This window comes from Genypterus blacodes, unplaced genomic scaffold, assembly GCF_046128005.1.
Source record: "Genypterus blacodes isolate CSIRO-AG114 ecotype Tasmania unplaced genomic scaffold, CSIRO-AGI_Gbla_v1 ptg000040l_1, whole genome shotgun sequence".
NCBI lineage: Eukaryota > Metazoa > Chordata > Actinopteri > Ophidiiformes > Ophidiidae > Genypterus > Genypterus blacodes.
The window spans coordinates 2,405,124-2,424,013 of record NW_027466853.1 but is presented as its reverse complement, the minus strand read 5'-3'; the positions used below and the strand labels follow the sequence as shown (position 1 = coordinate 2,424,013).

At 41.9% G+C, this 18,890-nt stretch overlaps 3 protein-coding genes across 5 annotated transcripts; 2 read left to right on the top strand and 1 right to left on the bottom strand.

Moving 5' to 3' along the window:
- Positions 1–769: 769 nt before the first annotated feature.
- On the bottom strand, positions 770–11,857 carry cnot10 (CCR4-NOT transcription complex, subunit 10). Of its 3 annotated transcripts, none has more exons than XM_076148538.1 (19): positions 11,629–11,857; positions 9,939–10,039; positions 9,470–9,631; positions 8,709–8,859; positions 8,016–8,152; positions 7,849–7,929; positions 7,671–7,754; positions 7,460–7,577; positions 6,975–7,124; positions 6,209–6,411; positions 5,321–5,442; positions 4,997–5,176; positions 4,534–4,614; positions 4,336–4,449; positions 3,510–3,640; positions 3,381–3,413; positions 2,290–2,414; positions 2,074–2,149; positions 770–1,618 (listed from the first exon to the last, which is right to left on the bottom strand). In XM_076148538.1, the coding sequence occupies exons 1-19, from the start codon at positions 11,642–11,644 to the stop codon at positions 1,458–1,460; spliced, it is 2,226 nt and encodes a 741-aa protein (XP_076004653.1). In that variant the 5' UTR covers positions 11,645–11,857; the 3' UTR covers positions 770–1,457. The 3 variants fall into 3 exon arrangements, with proteins under 3 accessions (XP_076004653.1, XP_076004652.1, XP_076004654.1); XM_076148537.1 differs by having other exon boundaries at positions 2,290–2,417; positions 11,629–11,856; XM_076148539.1 differs by having other exon boundaries at positions 2,290–2,417; positions 11,633–11,856.
- Positions 11,858–12,748: 891 nt separating this feature from the next.
- calhm6 (calcium homeostasis modulator family member 6) lies at positions 12,749–14,244 on the top strand. The gene is made up of 2 exons (XM_076148446.1): positions 12,749–13,345; positions 13,662–14,244. The coding sequence occupies exons 1-2, from the start codon at positions 12,800–12,802 to the stop codon at positions 14,091–14,093; spliced, it is 978 nt and encodes a 325-aa protein (XP_076004561.1). The 5' UTR covers positions 12,749–12,799; the 3' UTR covers positions 14,094–14,244.
- A 319-nt stretch (positions 14,245–14,563) lies between these two features.
- Positions 14,564–17,312, top strand: LOC142999059 (calcium homeostasis modulator protein 5-like). Its single transcript, XM_076148447.1, has 2 exons — positions 14,564–15,988; positions 16,721–17,312. Exons 1-2 carry the CDS (start codon positions 15,446–15,448, stop codon positions 17,108–17,110), a joined length of 933 nt encoding a protein of 310 aa, XP_076004562.1. The 5' UTR covers positions 14,564–15,445; the 3' UTR covers positions 17,111–17,312.
- The last annotated feature ends 1,578 nt before the right edge of the window (positions 17,313–18,890 follow it).

The following is an 18,890-nucleotide window of genomic DNA, read 5'->3' as shown; positions in this document are numbered from 1 at the left end:
TTGGAAATATGACATAGCATTGCATTTAACAGAGCAGAGCTTTCAGGACCAAGGACAGCGCACCCTGAGCACCCTGAGCAGCCGAGCGCTGGAAGGAGCCAGCAGCCAGGGGAGAAGTTCAGTCGTTGGAATACGTTTTGCAGGGATGGCAAGGATTTGCTTCTTGTTGGCTCCACATCATCTGCAAGTTTATCCACTAACTGGAGTATGATGGCATGACTCGGGAGCCTGTTGGTTGAGCTCACTTTCTCCTCCAACATGCCAAAATGTGATATTCTTACATCGTCTACCACACTGACTATGTCTCTTCCGCACAACAGCATGCACTTTGCCTACAATCTAGGGCTGCAAAGAAGCAAGCTGCTTTTCAAAGACAGTAAATCATAGACGCCATTACCTTTGCCGTAGCAGTGACCAGGCATGATAGATCTGAAACATTCTTCTTTTTTTTTGCAATTTGTTTTTATTGATCTGTAACATTCTATGTGATATTGAGCTCTACAGTAGAAATAAAGTTGGCTTGAGTTGACATAAACCCAAACAGGCAGATTTTAGAGACGCCACTCTGCTCCCTGGTGCCTCATGTTAGTAAATATGGACAACCAGCATTGGTCTGGTTACGGTCTAACATCTGACCCCACCTGAGTTAAACTCAACTCATGCCAATGCCCATGTGGATGTTTCTGTTCTTAAACCCCAGGAGAACTTAATAAGAAACGCTGGATTCAATGATCCAGGATGATTGGGAGCTCCTATTTTCAGTGAAAGCAAGAGAAGAAAGGTTGGTTCTATCACTATTACTTTATTCTCAAACATTTTTCTTCAAAATACAACTTTATTCTTAAAATGTTTTAGCAGTGGCCCTAATAGTTGTAGGAGGACAATCTACATGTCCACACAAACTAAACTGTAACTGCACAACCCAGTATCTGATCCATGCATTTCACTGGAGAAGGGAATGAAACAATGATCCTCAGTCACACGCATCATGAGTGATGGACTTTAAGAGACATCAACTTCAAGTGGAGCAGATTTCCATGGGGAGATTTGAGCAAGATTTTTAAATAAATGTTTGCTTTTGTGAGGCAAATAATATCACAGTTACTTTTTTTAAATACTTAGGACATAACACTAACAGTATACTAGAAAGATGAGTACATAATAGACTTGAAACCATTAGCATGTATGGATTTGGAACAGTATTAAAAAGCCATGGGCTGAGGGTCAGGCTTTGAGACGCCTACACACCCATGATCTGAAACTCAGACCCAGGCCTCTACCAGAGAACTGCGATGAAGATTTCCTGCCAATGGCCCCCGCACATAAAATACTTTAGCTTTATGCTTTTCCTAAGGCCAAATAGTTACAGATCAGGAACCACAAAGGACAAAATGTAAACATATAATCAGCCTTCAAGAACGAAGGCCTCAAAACAACAAAAGGGGGGGTGTACAGGCTCATTTGCGTTGTACTTGTGTGAAGGAGGAGGGCAGCTGGATGGGTGGGACAGACGGGAAGGTTGGGAGAGATTTCTTGCGGGGATCTGGTGAAACCCTGGGGGCGGAGCTAGGGAGCAGCTGGTTGCGTTTGATGATCTGCAGGGCGAGCTGGGTGTTTCCTGCGGGGAAGACAAAATGTTTTAGCGGTGTGAACCTGGAACTTAAATCAGGCGAATTCATTCAGAGGCACCATTGGGTTTTGGGGTTTTGAGACCGGGAGGAGGGTTTCAGTACTGATTTAAAACACGTAGGCACTGTTCACATTTACATTTGGCCTTATGTTACACTGTGTCATCTAAAGTTCTCCCTTTGCTCTTTTAAATATTCTTCACCATTTTACGATAATGGGCTGCCAAAGTTGAGTGGGAGTGGCTCATTCTATCTCCCATGATGAGATGAGGTAACTGTAACCAACTGTAACTGGTGCTGATGTGCAGTAAAAGGATTCTGCACAAGATGAATCAACTGACAACCACAGCCATATTGAGTCCCTTATTTCTGAACGGTGCAGAGTAAAATCAACATTATTTTTTGGATTATCAATACACATTTCTGTTAGTGTGGGCGCTCTCACCATTCTGCAGCTCCAAGTACACTCCCAGCAGAATGGCCTCAGGGGGAATCTCCTTTGTGTTCACCATGGACGCAGCCTGACAAGGATCACAGAAACAGGATATGAGCTGATTATTCTAACATGACAACTCTTTTCCCATGTAAAATGTATTGCAAATGGAAATGCATTATGAAGGGACATGAGGCAGGAGCTTCCAGTGTGCATGGCGGTGCTCACCTGTTGCAGGCACTTGCGGGCCTTGTCGTATTCGCTCCTCAGGCAGTAAGCACTGCCCAGGTTGAAGAGCATCATTGCCCGTGCTGATGTCACACTGCTGGGGTAACAAAGGGGGGTCTGCTTCCCTGCTGCACACACACACACACACACACACACACACCCAAACACACATAAGAAATTGGGTGTCCAATGCCGTTTTTTCTCTTGTTCTTGTCAGTGCAAATGTCATTTTTCTTGCTGTGGTCGTTTCCCTCCCTCTCCATGGTTGGGCTCACCAGGCACTGTCTTCAATGCTCCAGAATGGAAAATGATTTCATCTAGCAAACTTACACTAATGATATCATCTAACACTGTTGCCTGCTGGGGGAGCAGTGTTGGAGCCAGGGACACCAGCACACTTAATTAACTAATTAAGAAGGCTGGCTCTGTAATGGGCAGCAAACCAGATACTTTCGGGACTGTGATGGAGAAGAGGTCACTAAACAAACTCTTATCCATCATGGATAACCCAGATCATCCTCTCCATCACCTGCTGGACAGACAACGGAGCTCCTTTTCTAAGAGACCGATACAGGAGATCCTTCCTGCCTGCTGCTATGTCCCTTTACAACTCCTCACCACTGTCTGATAGAGAACACTCTGTCATAGTCTTTGTTTTGGTCCCATTGACCCTTTCTGCCCTTTAATCAATATTTTGCATTTTTACTAGTTTATTTTATTTATTATGACTGTGCTTTTATGTACTACTGTGTGTGTTAGGTTTTCATTTATTCTTGCGTGTTTTACTGTAATGCTGCTGTGACAGAACAATTTCCCAGTTTGGGATCAAAAGTCTATGCCAAATTGATCGATCAAGTAATTCATCACATTATTACAGAATACTATGGGTAATGATCAGCTTTCATGAGATCTGGATGTGTTTCCAAGCATCGTAAATTTCTCCTGGCACAGATAATAAAGATAGATAGATCCATCCATCCATCCATCCATCCATCTATCTATCTATAGTGATGCCACCAGAACTGCCAATGCTTTTTCTTCCCTCTTGATGAGTAAGACTATTTATTACTTAGCATTATTCTATAACTCACAGGACTCCACAGGCTCGTCTCCTTTGTCAGAACCTGTTGAGAAACAAACACAGTCAACATTACAATCATACTGAGCCACAAACAGAATGAGAGCAGAAAGCCTCTGGTCTGCTCTTTATGACTACAAACCTTGGTCTTGCTCACTGGTTAACACTCCCACTGAAACATCTGTGACATTCTCTGGGTTGAGGTGTGTGATGGCATCAGAGATCCTGTCCAGAGAGATAAGAGCTTCTGCTGCATAAAGGTAGCCCAGGAACCTAGCACACACACAATGAACAGAGCGGGGGGGAAGGTTAAACACAGGGTGATAAGTAGGAAAGAGAACTAGACTGATTCCTTACATGTGGACAAGGCCAGACCAGCTTCCCTCACTCAGAAGCATTTTGTTTCCATCCTCTTTTAATGAGTCACCTTACTGTCAATGACCGTTATGATGATGATAAACAATAACATATGTTTCACCAGATAACCCCGGTTCTTTAAATGCCCTTTTTTACCTGCGGTGATAACAATTGGATGAGCAATTAAGGCGGAAAACCGAAGTTCTATTCTTCTGTCCTAAAGCACAGAGACTAGAGTGTTTCCTCACCTGCCCAAGCAGATTAAAACACGTTATACAACATTCCACTTTCATAACTACAATCATCAGTGTTGTTCCACAGTGATGAACAATCCTCCGTCCAAACTTTACTATAATATGTTGCCGGCATCAAATTTAGAACAATTTAGAATTTTATTTTTTTGAAACGATACACTTGATAAGCGAAAACATGAATTTCTTGTTTATTGTCCTGTTTTCAGTCGTATACTTATAGGTAAACATAGAGGAATTTGAATTTTCAAATCACTCCTTTCTGTTGTGCTTTGCATTTGAAACACCATCAGCTTGTTTGGCATTAGGGTGTGTATAGAGCACGTATCATGATGTAGGTCCAGGGTAGGGAACACTTACTTGAGGGAACCAGAGACTTTGGTTTGAAGGAGGAGTTTTTCAGCGTGGTTTAACGCCATTAGATTGTCCCCCAGTGCAAGTGCTACATAGGCACTACAGGCCAAGATGGAGCACCTGCACATCAAACACACATGGAACAGGTAAGAGATAAGACAAAAGGAAAGGGGTCCATGAGGAGAAAGAAAGGGAATCCATTACCTGAGATTCTCTACCTCTTGTTTCCTGAGAGGAGATGATGGAGCTGCAGATAGAAACTTATCAGCCTCCTGACCTTTCCCACTACAAAACATAGATAAGCAACCTTGATCAGAACAGTGTCCAACTCTGAGCCACATGATCATTACAGTCTGCATGACAGTGATGCCAAACAAACGTCCCCTGTAAGAACAGCTGCAGTAGTTAAGTATTACAGAAATAGAAATCACCAACAAATTTCTCCCAGGTCAACTTATTCTTGTCAGCAGACTACAGGACAGTGACCTCAGATATGACACAGTATTATTCCTGCATCAAATAAGCTACTGTGTGTAATTCATTGAGCATAGATGTGTGGGCCACAACTTTAGACAGAAAACAGAAATTGATTCCCCACCCACACCTCCCTCTGACAAGTGGCATTTATTTATACAAAAGTAAGCGTGTGTGTGTGTGTGTGTCTGACCTGCAGGCGTCGCTGTTCTCACTGCTGCTCTCTGTGCTTCCCGATTGGCTGGAGTTCTTGGGGGCGTGCTCCGTCTTGCTCTCCTGCTGCTGGTGTTCAGGCAGGAGCAGCAAGGCATTCCTCAGGCAGATGGCGGCAAACTCCATGCTGGCTACTGGGATAGCTGCTGACTGGCCCTCACTAAAAAGCCACACAAATCATTCATGCATCGTTTAGGATTCAGGTTACGTTTTCAGCGACTGTGGTATTTTCAACGATACAAGCAAATGTCTCATCTCGTCTCATCTCATGGTTGATAATGGGCTTTATCAAACCCACACTGACCTGTACATGGTGTTCTGAGTAGACTGTGATACCAAGACGATCTTGCGATGGTAGCCCTGGCCAACAATAGACTGAACTATACCCTTTTTACAAGGTAACCCCTTGCTCTCTTGCTCCGAACCCTGGGAACATAAAAACAAAGACTAAGCAAGAATTGTGTAATGGTTTTACAATCTAAAGCCCTATTCTGACGTGAAGATAGCCTAAGGCAGTGGTTCCCAAACTTTTTCTGTCGCGCCCCCCACTTTGGGAACCACTGGCCTAAGGTTATAGCAATCAAATGCAAATGGGGATAACTATTAATATCCCATCATGCCTTGTATTTCAGTAAAATAGTTTTTACTGAAAGAGGCACTTTTAGAAGCTCTTCACTTCATTGGACTTGTATGTCATGTTGGTCTGGTTTTAGAAGGACACCGCAGAGAGATCAATTCTAGAAAACACTTGTCATAGGACTCCTGCTTATAAGCGATTTTTTAGCTGACCTACATTGTGTGGGTTTTGAGGCTGTTTTGATGACAAATGTGCATAAATAGAGTAGACACTCCCATCTTTGTTGTATACACTGCAAACTCTAAAACTATTCAAACATCAACAGACATTCACAACATTACAGACATTCTGTGAAAATAATTACTTTACAAACATGAGTCCCGGCCAAATAGGGCTTAAGTGCTCCTCAATAAAAACTGTTCCTGGATCCACAACTGAACACAGTGTTGGGAGTTGTAGGCAAGTCATGATGTGGAAGGAATTGGTTTTTTTTAAAGGGCAAAACAGTTGAGAAACTTAGCATAAATACAAACACAGTATAAACCTACTCATGAAACAGTAGGGTTAAACCAAAAATACAGCCTAAACACCACACGGATGTCAGAGCAGTCATACCTTCTTGTTAGCAGAGATGCAGCACTCTGCTAATCGCAGCCACAGCCGAGGGTTTGAGTGGTAAACCTGCACCGCCTCCATTAGACACTCAAAGGCTGCTAGAGGCCGACCGATGTGTAGCAGCTGGATACCACAGTTATACAGCAGCTCATAGTGTTTGTTGGCTTGTAGAGCACACATTGGGATTCCTGTAAAAGTTTTAGCTGAAAAAAAAAGAAGAAAACACAAGACAGTTCATTCTGTGTAACTGCACATGGACAGACACAAGTCGTTTCTGTTTACTCAATTCAAGTTTAAAGGTCATTTAATAGGGATAGATGCATTACATACACAGAATTGCACAACAATTCTCCTATGCAGTGCATCACAGCATTTATAGCTACTGCTCATTTCCAATATCCGTCATTAGGGAGGGCCTATAATATAATAGGTATTGTTACCTAATGCGGTCAATAGAAGAACACGTTGACGCAACTATACATTTATTTATCCTGGCAGGTAAATGTCTTAATCCGACCCCCTTCTAGAGGACATTCAGCTTTTAGTAACCCATGTACAGATGGTGAATCCAACTGATTCCTTACATGTAAACAGTATTGAGTGCAATGGACTGTGAATGTTCTGACTGAAGTAATACCAGTGGGTTTTTTGGGGGGGAATTAACATTGTGTGTGCCTGTGACAGGGGCGCAGTGGGATAGGTCTATACTGTTGATACTGGACTATCGTTTCTAATGTTTTGTTCATTTCGTTGGAGTGCCACTTACATTGCCCGTTGCTGCCGTCTCCCAGCTGTGCACAGGTGTGATCGTTCTCTTGCAGTGCCTTCTTGAAGTAGAAAATGCCAAGGTTATGTTTCCCCATTGCAAAGTGAATGCAGCCCAGATTGTTCCAGAACATACAGCGAACACATTCACCTGAATGATGAGAAGAATCAGGAGGGGTACAATGCATCAAAGAGAATTTATGACAATGGTGAGTAACTGTTAACATTTATACAGTAAAGTTTGAGATGGAAATACTGATCTGCAAAATTCAGGAAAAATATGCAGCAAAAACTGGGATTCTGATAAAAAAAAACCCAAGCAAAACATGAAATCCTGGGAGGAGAGATTAATTATTAATTATTTCTTAAATGTCCATCAACAGTTCTAGTGAGAGAGAGTGAGAGTGAGAGTGAGAGTGAGAAAGAGAAAGAGAAAGAGAAAGAGAAAGAGAAAGAGAAAGAGAAAGAGAGAGAGAGAGATCTTACCAGTCTTGATGGGCCCAGGATGTTCCGCTATGTTGGAGCTGTTGAGCAGCTTCACCGCTTTCCGATAGTTTCCTCTCAGGTACTCAAAGTTGCTCTTTAGAAAGAGTGAGGGTGAAGACTAAAGGGAGGAATAAATACAAAAACCACAGGTCAGTTTATTGCTGACCTACAACCATCAACTCTGGTGAGAGACAGAGAACATCAGACTCACATTCCCTGCTGTGTTCATCACTGATTTGATCTCCCTTTTACACGCCTTGGATGATTTCATTTGAATATAGGCTCGGACTTTGTACTGTAAAGGGAAATGGTTTGGGTTAGTGAGCGGAAGGAAGAGTAAGTGAACAGATATGAACAGATAGTATGAGAGAGAGAGAGAGAACTCTTGCCTGGTGCATCTTTGATTTGGCTGCTTCAATCATGGCTGTTAGCTCTGCCTTCTGGTTTGCTCCATCTTTATTTGAACAGTTCTGTAAGCAAACAGCAGTTTCAGCTAGAACAATCAGTTTCAGTTAGTTTGTGTCATGTCTCTGTTATGCAGTAGTTTTTTTTCTACCTCCACTTTGCCGTTCTTGTTGCTTCCTTGTACAGAGAGTTTGTCCAGCACAGCCAGCAGATGGAGGGCCTTCTCTGGCTGGAAGGTGAGCAGGTAGAGGTCCACCAGGAGGAAGCACACGCCCTGAGCAAACTTCTCTGCTCAGACAAAGCACACAATCAGGGCCAGGCCAAAGTATTTGTTAGCAATTCACAAGGCATTCACACATCTCAACTATGTACAGCCGCTAGATTGCCATTTGATGTTTTGATTCGTGTAAACAAGTATCAGCTTTGGTGGAAGTCGTCCTGGGAATGTTTTACTGCATAAAGTATTGATCAGATGGTATAATGTGATTTGGATTGTACACACATGTGTCAGAAGGAGGAAACTACAGCTAGATTCCTGTCCAACTATTTAAAGGGAACTTTGAGGCACTGAATAGAATCGCTTTGTAATCTCCTGTTAGGAGTCCTACCAAGAGTATCCTGGTAGGAGTGCTAATGCCAACCATTCTCAAAATGAAGACCACAATTCAGATAAATCCTGTTTTCTTCAGCCCTGGTTTCAGTCAAAGACACTGTAAAATTGATTCAACCAAATGTCTATCGGACCATGGACATTAAGACATTGCAAAAAAAGACTAAAAACTTTTTTCTGTTAAATTTCCACAAGAAATTGCTGGGCCTCCATATGTAATGCGATACAACGTACCAAAGGGTTCCAGAAACTGGTAGAGTTTCTCTCCTATGGAAATGGCTTCTGAGTATTGCCTCATATGATAGTGGATGATAGCTTGATTGTAGTACAACAAACTATTTTCAACGTCATCCAATCCATCCACATCCTCTCCTGTGGTGTGAACCTTCAAAGGATAAGAAAACAAACGGATATGAATCATGTCTTAGGCTCAAACAGGTAATACAGCACTAAAGCATCAACAAACAAAGGTGATAGCGGCTTAGATGTGAGGTGTTGATGTGTAAAGAGTTGTATAGCTGCACATGAGGGAGAGTCAATAGCAGAGACAGTTGGTCAAATATGATCTCAGTTGCTTGCTTTAACAGAACACAGCTACCTAACCTTGCTGTCATGTCTCCGTAAGGGGCGAGGTCCATCTTAGAGAAACACTCGGATGCTGTCTCCATATTGCAAATTCTTTCACCACGATCAAGAGCTTCAACTAAGACGTTCCAGACTCAATCAGTGGTGGCATTGGGATAGACTGCTATCAGCCTATATTTAGACTGGGTTTGTACATTCAAAACTAAAGGGAAGGTGAAAGCCAATCACAAACAATGAGGGGGAGAATGTGCTCCTTTTAATTGTGACATTTGTGAATTCAAGGATGTGTGTACAGAACTGCTAACTAGTGACCAAATGTAGGGGGGGGGGGAGCAATATCTACACCCCTTTGTCTACAACATGCATAAGCATAAGCGACAGTACCAAAACTTCAAAAGGCATTTTATTACCTGGTTCTTCATTGCCATTAGGGTCTGCATCAGAGTCCCTGTGGTAGCCTGACCACTTCTGTAAAACTCTACAATCGCTTTATTCATGGAGATCTTGTAGTCTTCTTTATTCGCCTCTTGCAGAGCCTCGAGCTGTTTGAGAGACTCATTGTACTTCCCAGCCTGGAAGGAACACAAATCATGATCATCCAGTGTAACAAATGCATCAGACATTTCAGTCAGCTGTCCATCCTGTGACAGCACGCAGGTACGCTGCTACGTCAGGCATGGCCTTCATCTACGTGTGGTGTTGGAGGACTTCAGTACTACATCTCACACCATTTATCTATGTGTGACTATGCCAAGGACTCCATTGTGTTTGGCGACCAGACAGACACATTTGCGATTGCTGGGAGGTCAATGATGTTGTCATTTATGAATCTCATCGCTTTGACAGTCATGTTTACATGTGAAGGGACGAGATGCTTACAGAAAATGCTTCATATGCACACGCTGCCATCTCCTTCTCTTGGTCCGTCATTCCAGGGGACGAGGAGTTGTCATGCTTTGTCTCATTTTGTTCTGGCAAAACTACAAAGGGAATAAAAGCAGTTAAAGATAGAGAATCAGAGTTCCCAGAGGCACCGACTGCTCTGTTGACAGGCGGAATTATGTGACAGTCATCAGCAGTGACCCGAAATGAGATCTGCACTCTTATCGGCATGCATTAACAAGCCTGTAGATCAAATCCATGAAACCTGTGTTGTTTCTGCACTAGATCTACAGATTATGGGGTCAAACCAATTTTACAGAACTATTTCTATTATCAGAACTGATGCAATAACAATATGTGATGTGATGAGTCACATTAAGAATGACATTATTTACTATTATACTTAGTATTTAAAAGTGCAAAATGAGAAACATTTTCATTCACAACAGGCTTCCTGCTGCTGCTTATTCTCCTTATGGAAGAGGCTTTTTCTCCCTCTGCTCAGTGTTGTTTTCACAGTCCCTGGTTATGCTAATTACAATTACAGGCAACCATCGTCAGTCTTTGTTGACCTATTTTGCAAGTGCTCACTGGTATATTTTTTAATTGTTTAACAGAATGACTCTCCAACTCTTCTTCAACAAATCCCCTGAACAGATTTTGATAAACCTTGGTGCGGAATGGACAATAAAAGAATACATGTTTTAATTCAGGTGTCAATTGGAATCAACACCATTGGCAAAATGTGAGAAAGGGCATCAATGTCTGCAAAAGTAACACAAATTAACCCATCAATTAAATCATAATAATAATAATAATTCATATTAATACATTTTCATCTCTGAACCAGAAGTGTGGGGCTGTTTCTTCACAGCCTCAAGGTCAAACCCTGACTTGACCCTTTGCAATTCAGTGTGACCTTTCCCAAGTAGTTAGAATGGTCAAAGGCAGAGAAGGAATTTATCTGATCAAAACAAGACAGGTCGAGACTGGTTCAGCTCTAATGAGCACCCCTCTAGGTTCAGGTCTGTTTACCAAAAGAACGTCTTTCACAAACTTGACAGACTACAACTTCAGCAAAAGGCACCAAACTGTAGTCTAAAGTCTGAAAACATCACCGATCGGAACATCACCACTGCTCAGCCGTTCCGCCTAATAGTCACGGCTAAAACAAGAAGCAGGACTTCATTATAAGCCATTTATGATTAGTTTAAGTTTGAAAACAGGGTTCCTTCAGTTCGCTAGACTGCAGGTTATCGCCTACTGAATGACAAACTAGTGCGGGGTTACTCATTATATCTGCTCGGTAAACCACATGCATATCCCGGATTAAACAGAATACCTCCGCGACCTCTCGCCTGTGAAGTCGCGGCTTAATCGCTTCTGTATTTGGCAGAATGCAAGTAAACTAGTAAACAAGGAGATTTGTGAATGAGAGTCTGTGCGACAGTGTCTCCAAACGAGCCGCGTCTCGGATAGGCTAAGCTTTGATTCAGGCGCCCAGATTAGTTTAAAAGAGGTGGCCAGCTCTGCGTAATCTCCAGACCGAGTGAACGTCATTTACAGCAGTGGTTCATCGCCTGATTCCTTGTTTTGAGACGTCTTGGAAACTGTCAGAAAGCCCAAAAGTGTAGCTCCTAAAGGAGTTGATGTTAGCTAGGCAGCTAACGTTAGCTAGAGCACTCACCTACATTTTCAGCCATTTCTGGGACTCTTTAGAGGCAACCGGAAATTCAGTGCTTGCGGGTGATTGTAGATGACTTCGTAAATCCCGATGACTACCGAAGCAAAAACAATAATATAGACAAACAATTAAACTCGAGCATTTGAGATAAAATATAGCTAACTGCAAACAGTCCCGTACGCGCTCTAAACAGATTCTTCTTCACATTTTAGTAACAGCTTGTAAGCAACGCATTAGAACACAGCGCCACCCCCACGTGGACAGGACTGTAACATGCGCCACCAGCCTGACAATATCGAAACAAAAACCTTGAATTAAGCAAATCTATATGAAAAAACTTCGATATTAATGGTTAAATGATGTAGTTTTATTCTTGACCTTTGTTTATGATATATCAAACGTATATTACTGTATGAAGCGGCACGTCTCGCTTCCTCCTCGGTACAGATGTGTCAGTCACTTCTCTGGCAAACAGCGTTGTCGTCATGCACACGGGCAGACTAGGTACATTGTATTGAATTCGAAAACACAAAAATTTCAAATGTACTTCAAACTGATTATGTTTCTTAAAATGATGTCATCCAATAAAAGTTACAACAGTGATGTCATCCAAATAGACAGAGTTATCACACACATTCCAGCAAACATCAATTAATAAGTTCAAATATTTGGTCATTACAGTATAAAAGCAAATGTTTTTTTATATATATATAAAAGATACGATAAGATAAGATAATCCTTCATTTGTCCCAGAACGGGGAAATTCACATTGTTACAGCAGCAAAGTGGATAGTGCAAAGCAATAAAGGGCATTAAGATAAAATAAGAGATATTTATATTTCTTTGGCTCTTACACTCATAAATCTATCTGACAATATGCTTGCTCCAATTACAAATATTTAACAACATTGTTTTATTATTTAATTTATTTTTTATTCAATTCTTATGACAAATGTCACAAACAACTAATGACAAAGTAACAGTAGTTTTCGATTTAACCAACTGCTGGATCTTAATCACAGTAATACTTAAGCTTTCAACCTGCCTGTAACTGTGCACGTCATGGTATAAATACACTCTGGTGGATTGGGGGTTGGTGGATCAGTAAGTGGAAATGAAACTCCCTTACGGAAATAACATCCTGTTTGTCAGATCGCAGTCAGTGTGCAGAGAGATGGATAAGTTTAAAGCTGTTCTCAGTATTGCAGACAAACAGCATGCTCAGTTCGGTTTTGGTTTGGTGGTGCTGCTGACAGCAGGAGGTGAGCAGATCTTCTCATCGGTGGTCTTCAAGTGTCCCTGCAATAGCTGGAACTTTGTCTATGGCTTGGTGTTTCTGCTGGTGCCCGCTCTGATGCTGCTGGTGTTGGGCTACATCTTAAGCAAAAAGACGTGGAAACTGTTCACAGGCATCTGTCATCGCAAAGCTATGTGCCGCTGGAGAAACCTGGCTGCTAGTGGGATGATCCTGTTCCATATCAGCACTGCAGCACTGGTGGCCCCATCCAGCTGGATTGCTGTAGCACTGCTTAATGGGAACTACTTCGAATGCGCAATGACGGGGCTAAATATTACTGCCCACGTAAAGCATCTGTGTAGAGCGGTGACCCTGCAAGACGAGTGCATGAAAGAGCTGATGAAGTTCCCCTGCGAGAGAGCCGTAAAGGTCTCCCAGGTAGACAGCAAGAGTGTCCTGCTGAGCCTGCGAGCTGAATCCCAGGTCAGTGTGAACGACTCTGCATGATACTTTAAGTGTTTCACTCTCATACTAAAAATAATTCCACTTTATCATGCATAAGGGTAACATAACATACAGATGTGAACGTTATTTTGTTCTGCAGTATCAGTAGAGACACTTGAATAAATAAACTAAATATGTTTTGTGTTGTGCTATGATCCAACATAGTTTTTGGCAGTAAAATGCACTGATCAGACAGTTGCTGAAGTGTGATGGCTACACACAATGAAAATGGAATGTCTGACTAGCACATATCTGCAAACACCAACCAAGTGATTCAACATATATGCCATCACAGATTCTGGGTTGGCTGCTGATTTCCTGCATGCTGGTGAGCAACCTGCTGCTTACCTGTGTGGCTCGGTGCAACTCACCTATCAGCTACCTACAGCTGAAATTTTGGAAGACGTACGCTCAGGAGGAGAACAACCTGATGGATTCATACTCTGAAAAACACTGCAAGGTGCTCGCTGAGAGGAACCTGAAAAGCTTCTTTCAACAGTTGCCCCCTGAGCCCATCATCACCCCTTCCAACCATGCCTGGCAGAGTATCTCTGCCCTCTACCGCTTTAATACCAAAGATCACTACTACAGCACCTTGCATCAGTGTGTGGAGAAGCACCAAGGGGCCATCAATGATATGAGAATGGATTCAGTCAAGTCAGGTGACACCAGTTCTCAACCCCTTGCTGTGCTTAATTTTGTGGATGAAGGTAGGATGATGCTGTGAGGAGTGTGAGAATAAACAGAGGATTCTTCCCCAGATGGATCTAAGAATTCATATTCTCTATATTGATATTGCCTACATGAGAATCCTGTTTTGCTTGTCTTGGAGTTAGAATGAATAAATCACAGGGTGCAGGCGTGTCTGTGATGTTTAACATTTGTTTTAAAAAGAAGGTGATAGATTTGTACTTTTGTGACACACTGCAAGATTCATTTTCAGAAATGTCCTGTACAAAACAACAGTTACATGAAGGAACAGCATGTTGACCTATTGTGGTAGCTGCTGTCCTGCACTGTGATCCTGGCCTCAAGCAGAAGCAATAATAAAAGAATGACAAAAAAGTGGGATAGTCTTTTGGTACTGCAAAGCACAAAGTGAGCAGGATTACAGACAGCAAAGTAATGAAGCCTGACATACAACAGTTAGTGGTAGTGTATGTCACCACAAAGATGAATGTTGAAATAGACAAACCTTATACACGCTAAGAGCTGTTTGCAGACCACATGACCTGTTTACCAGCGTGTGGTTATCAACAGGAAATATGAGAGTTTCCCTCAAAGGTTGAGTAATGATGAGTACCACTTCCTGTAGCATGCTTACACACAATATATGGAAACATAGTGCACTTTTCAATTATTAATATGTACATTTTGCTGCGTCAGTCAAGCCTGTGCAAGTCAAAAACACAAGTGCTAATGCTCACTGTCTCTCATGATCTACAGGCCACTTGGGATGATGTCATTATTGTCTGAGCGCAATCGCTGTTGCTTCTTGACTTGGCATGATAAAGTAACAGTTTACTTCATGGTGTATATGTACATGTGCATGTATAGGGACACAAACAAATCCAATTGTCATCTCTGACTTCAAATGGGTGAGTTGATTTTTTTCATGCTAAGAATGGATCAGCCAGAGCATGGCGCCCTTCCCGTCGCTTTGCAGTCTCCAGCTTGATAGGCTACCAGTGCTGTGTTTCCATCATTGTCAGAGGAGGAGGAGCAGAACAGGGAGTTGTCAGTGAAACCTGATCTGCAGGAGTTTTGTGAATGAGGAAGGCGCTGCTTCCTTATAGTTGAAACTGGAGAGTAGACGGTTGGAAGAGGGATGAACAGAGTGGATCCTGTGCTACTGTAGTTTCCCTCTGTGTGGAGGTGCTTTGGAGAAGCGTTTTGAGGAACCATAGACAATGGTAAGAAGCAGTGTTTTGGAAAGAGCAGCTTAACTGGGGGAGGAACTTGGAGGAGGAGAGCAGATGCCACAGGGGAACCAAGAGGCTTTGCAGATGTCAGCTCAGTGAAAGATATCTTTGTTCACATTGTTTTTCTGACGCGATTTGAAATATTCCTGGTGGCACCATGGATAACTTCCAGACCGTCCTGCATTTCTTCATGAACCAGAAAGCAACTATTGGTTATAGTTTCATGGCACTGCTGACCATAGGTGGGGAGCGTGTCTTTTCCATGGTCTCTTTTCAATGCCCCTGCAACCACGACCAGAACTTTCCTTATGGGCTGATTTTCCTGCTGGGCCCAGCTGCAGTGCTGCTGGTTTTGGGTCTGTTCTTCAGCACCAGGTTGTGGAGGCTCTACACAGGCTGGTGCTTAAACCCAATGAAACTGTGTCCGAGAGGGAACTGCTTCAACTGCCTTAGGGTGTTCATGAATATCTTCAGCGGTGCCTGTGTAGCCCCGATCATGTGGCTCTGTGTGGCCCTGCTCAATGGGACCTTTTATGAATGTGCTGTCAGTGGCCTCGACGATAATGTGGTGGTAGATATGTTTTGTAAAAACAAAACCATAAAGTGTCGGGAGGAACTGGCCCGAGTTCCCTGTGGTAGGTCCAAACTGTCAAAAGATGAGAACATGGAGCTGCTGTTGATGTTCAGGGCACAGTCACAGGTAAGAGATGCTGCACCATATTACCACCCTAATACCACCATAAGATAGATAGATAGATAGATAGATAGATAGATAGATAGATAGATAGATAGATAGATAGATAGATAGATAGATAGATAGATAGATAGATAGATAGATAGATAGATAGATAGATAGATAGATAGATAGATAGATAGATAGATAGATAGATAGATAGATAGATAGATAGATAGATAGATAGATAGATAGATAGATAGATAGATAGATCGATCGATCGATAGATAGATAGATAGATCAGAACAATAACAAAGTGTTCTTTCACCCAGAACTGTTCAAATATGAAATTAGTAGATTCTCTGTATTACTACTAATGTCATAAATATGCTGAGATGCCCATGGTTTATGTAGGCCTACCCAGGATGGCTCTTTAATGACATAATGCAGAACAGAATGCAGCTATATGGCATCAGAAAGAAGACAGCTTTTGCTCATAATTACCTGAAAGTAAATCATAAGTCAGCAGCTACATTAAGATTTCCTGCTGTTGTTCCCATGAGGATGAGATACTAGTGCTAAACTGAATCATAGAGAAGCGTATTGGATGTAAACATTAGATACTATAGAACAGAAAGGTTTGATTTGTAATGTTCCTTTCAGTATTTGTAGAGATCAGAAAAGTTTAAAGCCTTTATGAATGCCTTAAAGCCTTAATAAGAGGGATATGTCGGTAATGTCATGGCTGTATATCTGCAGATTTTGGGCTGGTTTATCATCATCACATCCGCCGTCCTGGGCCTCCTGGGTACCTGCTACAGAAACTCCTGCTCCAAAGTGAGCTACCTGCAGCTCATGTTTTGGAAACAGTATGTAGAGAAGGAGAAAGCTGGCTTTGATTCCTTTGCTGTGAACTACGCCAACAAGCTGGCTGAGAGGAACCTCCAGAGCTTCTTTGAGAACAAGAACCCTGAACCTTTCCCGTTCCCTAACCACAAATCATGGGAGGAGATCTCTGCCCTCTATTCCTTCTCCAGGAGCGAGCAGTGTTACAGCACGCTGCAGCGGTATGTGGAGGGCGCAGACAGAGATTTCACGCCTGAGAGGAGACCTGTCTTGGACTTGGAGTATGGCATGGAGATGAGCTAGAGGAGGAAGGACATTTGGAAAGAATAGCACAAATATTTTGAACAAACACAAATGAAAATGTAACTTTGTCTCAGGCTAAACTGTAGTAAACATGAAACACTAACCATTATTACTTAATATGCACCTCTCTGACAATAAGCTTTAGAACAGAACAAGTTATCTCTTTAAAACAAGACACTTTTGTTGTAAGAACATGACCACAGTTGGTGTTCAAAAAGATTTTCAGGATTTGTAACTAACAAAATCCCACATGTAGCGCACAATAATAGCTCATCATTTTGTTATGACTTGTCTCAAGCATTAAATAAAACCTAAATCATACGAAGAAATAATTTCTCTGATGTACAGTCTTTGGCTTTAGACCAGTATATTGAGCTGTGGACAAAACAAGATAACCAACACAAGTTTCATGTTTTAATGAGATGCAGATGGAATTGATTAAAATCATCCTGGCAGGCCTAAATCCCTAACTCTGCTCTTGGAAGAGATTTTTGCATTTGCAAAAGCAACAAACGTGACAGGTTGCTTCTACAGAACAAACTGAACACAAATAAAAATGCACAACGCAAAAACATGGCATATCACGACACTGGCAAGACGGGAATTAATAATGATGAGTTTTCCTGATGTGGGTCTGTAAAGGCCTTAAAGACATGACTTGAATCCAAACTTAACATTTAATTGAAAATTGTATCAAAAGGTAATAGTAAGTTGCTTTATTGCAGTTGCATGTTAGTGGGTCACTGCTGTGCTGCCGTCTCTTGTTAGACCTGTGTGAGCAGTACTGTGGTCCAAACTTACTCTGCTGATGTGCTTAGCATTCCACACTGGCAACAAACACGTGAAGCGCTGCCCAAAAATGCAATTCATTGTCCTTAAAGTGCGTTTCTATGAATGCTGCAGCTTGTCTCAACTTGTGTATACTAGGTCTGAGTTACACAAGTGACTCCATCTTATTCCATCAGGTTAAACAGTGCCTGTGTTCTGCTGCCTGTAATGCTTTGAAGGTTCAGGTTTTTCCTGTTCAACATTGTTTCAAAGTGATAACAACTTGACGACAGCTGTGATGAGTAAACAAAGTCAGAGCACACTGTCTACACCGGGCCAGCCACCTTCTCCTGCTGCAGGCATGAAGATTGGTCATTCTTATACACAAAATAGTTCAATGAAGGCATTATTGACATTGTTTAAGGTTATCGTTGTATATTTTCATTGCGCATACAGTTTGAGCATTGCAGCTTATCAGGCTCAAGAGTGAGTGCACGCAGTTATTTAAAGCTAATTGATAGTTTTATGTTTGAAAGGTTGGTTTCTACAGTTTTATATTCATGCCAATGTAGTTAAGCTATGCTGTCTTGAAGTCAGTTTCATGTTAGTAGTGTTTGAGGAAAGCTAACCAGAGTGCGTGTGTGTGTGAGTGAGTGAGTGGGTGTGTGAGTGAGTGAGTGAGTGTGTGTGTCTGTGAGTGAGTTCTATACTGTATACAAGGAGTTTGTGTTCCACTGAATTCAGGGTTAATGGTGTAAATAGTAACATTAAGCTACTTTACCATAATTACTTGAGTAATAATTATTTGAGTTATTTCAAGATTGAACATTGTAACGTAATAGAGTAATTACCTGATTTAGTGATTTACTTCCTTGTCTGTCTTAGTAATATGTGATATGATTCATAATATTTATTTGTTTATATGTATAGAGAAGACCATCCATATCCATCCATCCATTTTCTCCCACTTATCTGGAGTCAGGATACGGTGGCAGCATGCCAGCAAGGCTTT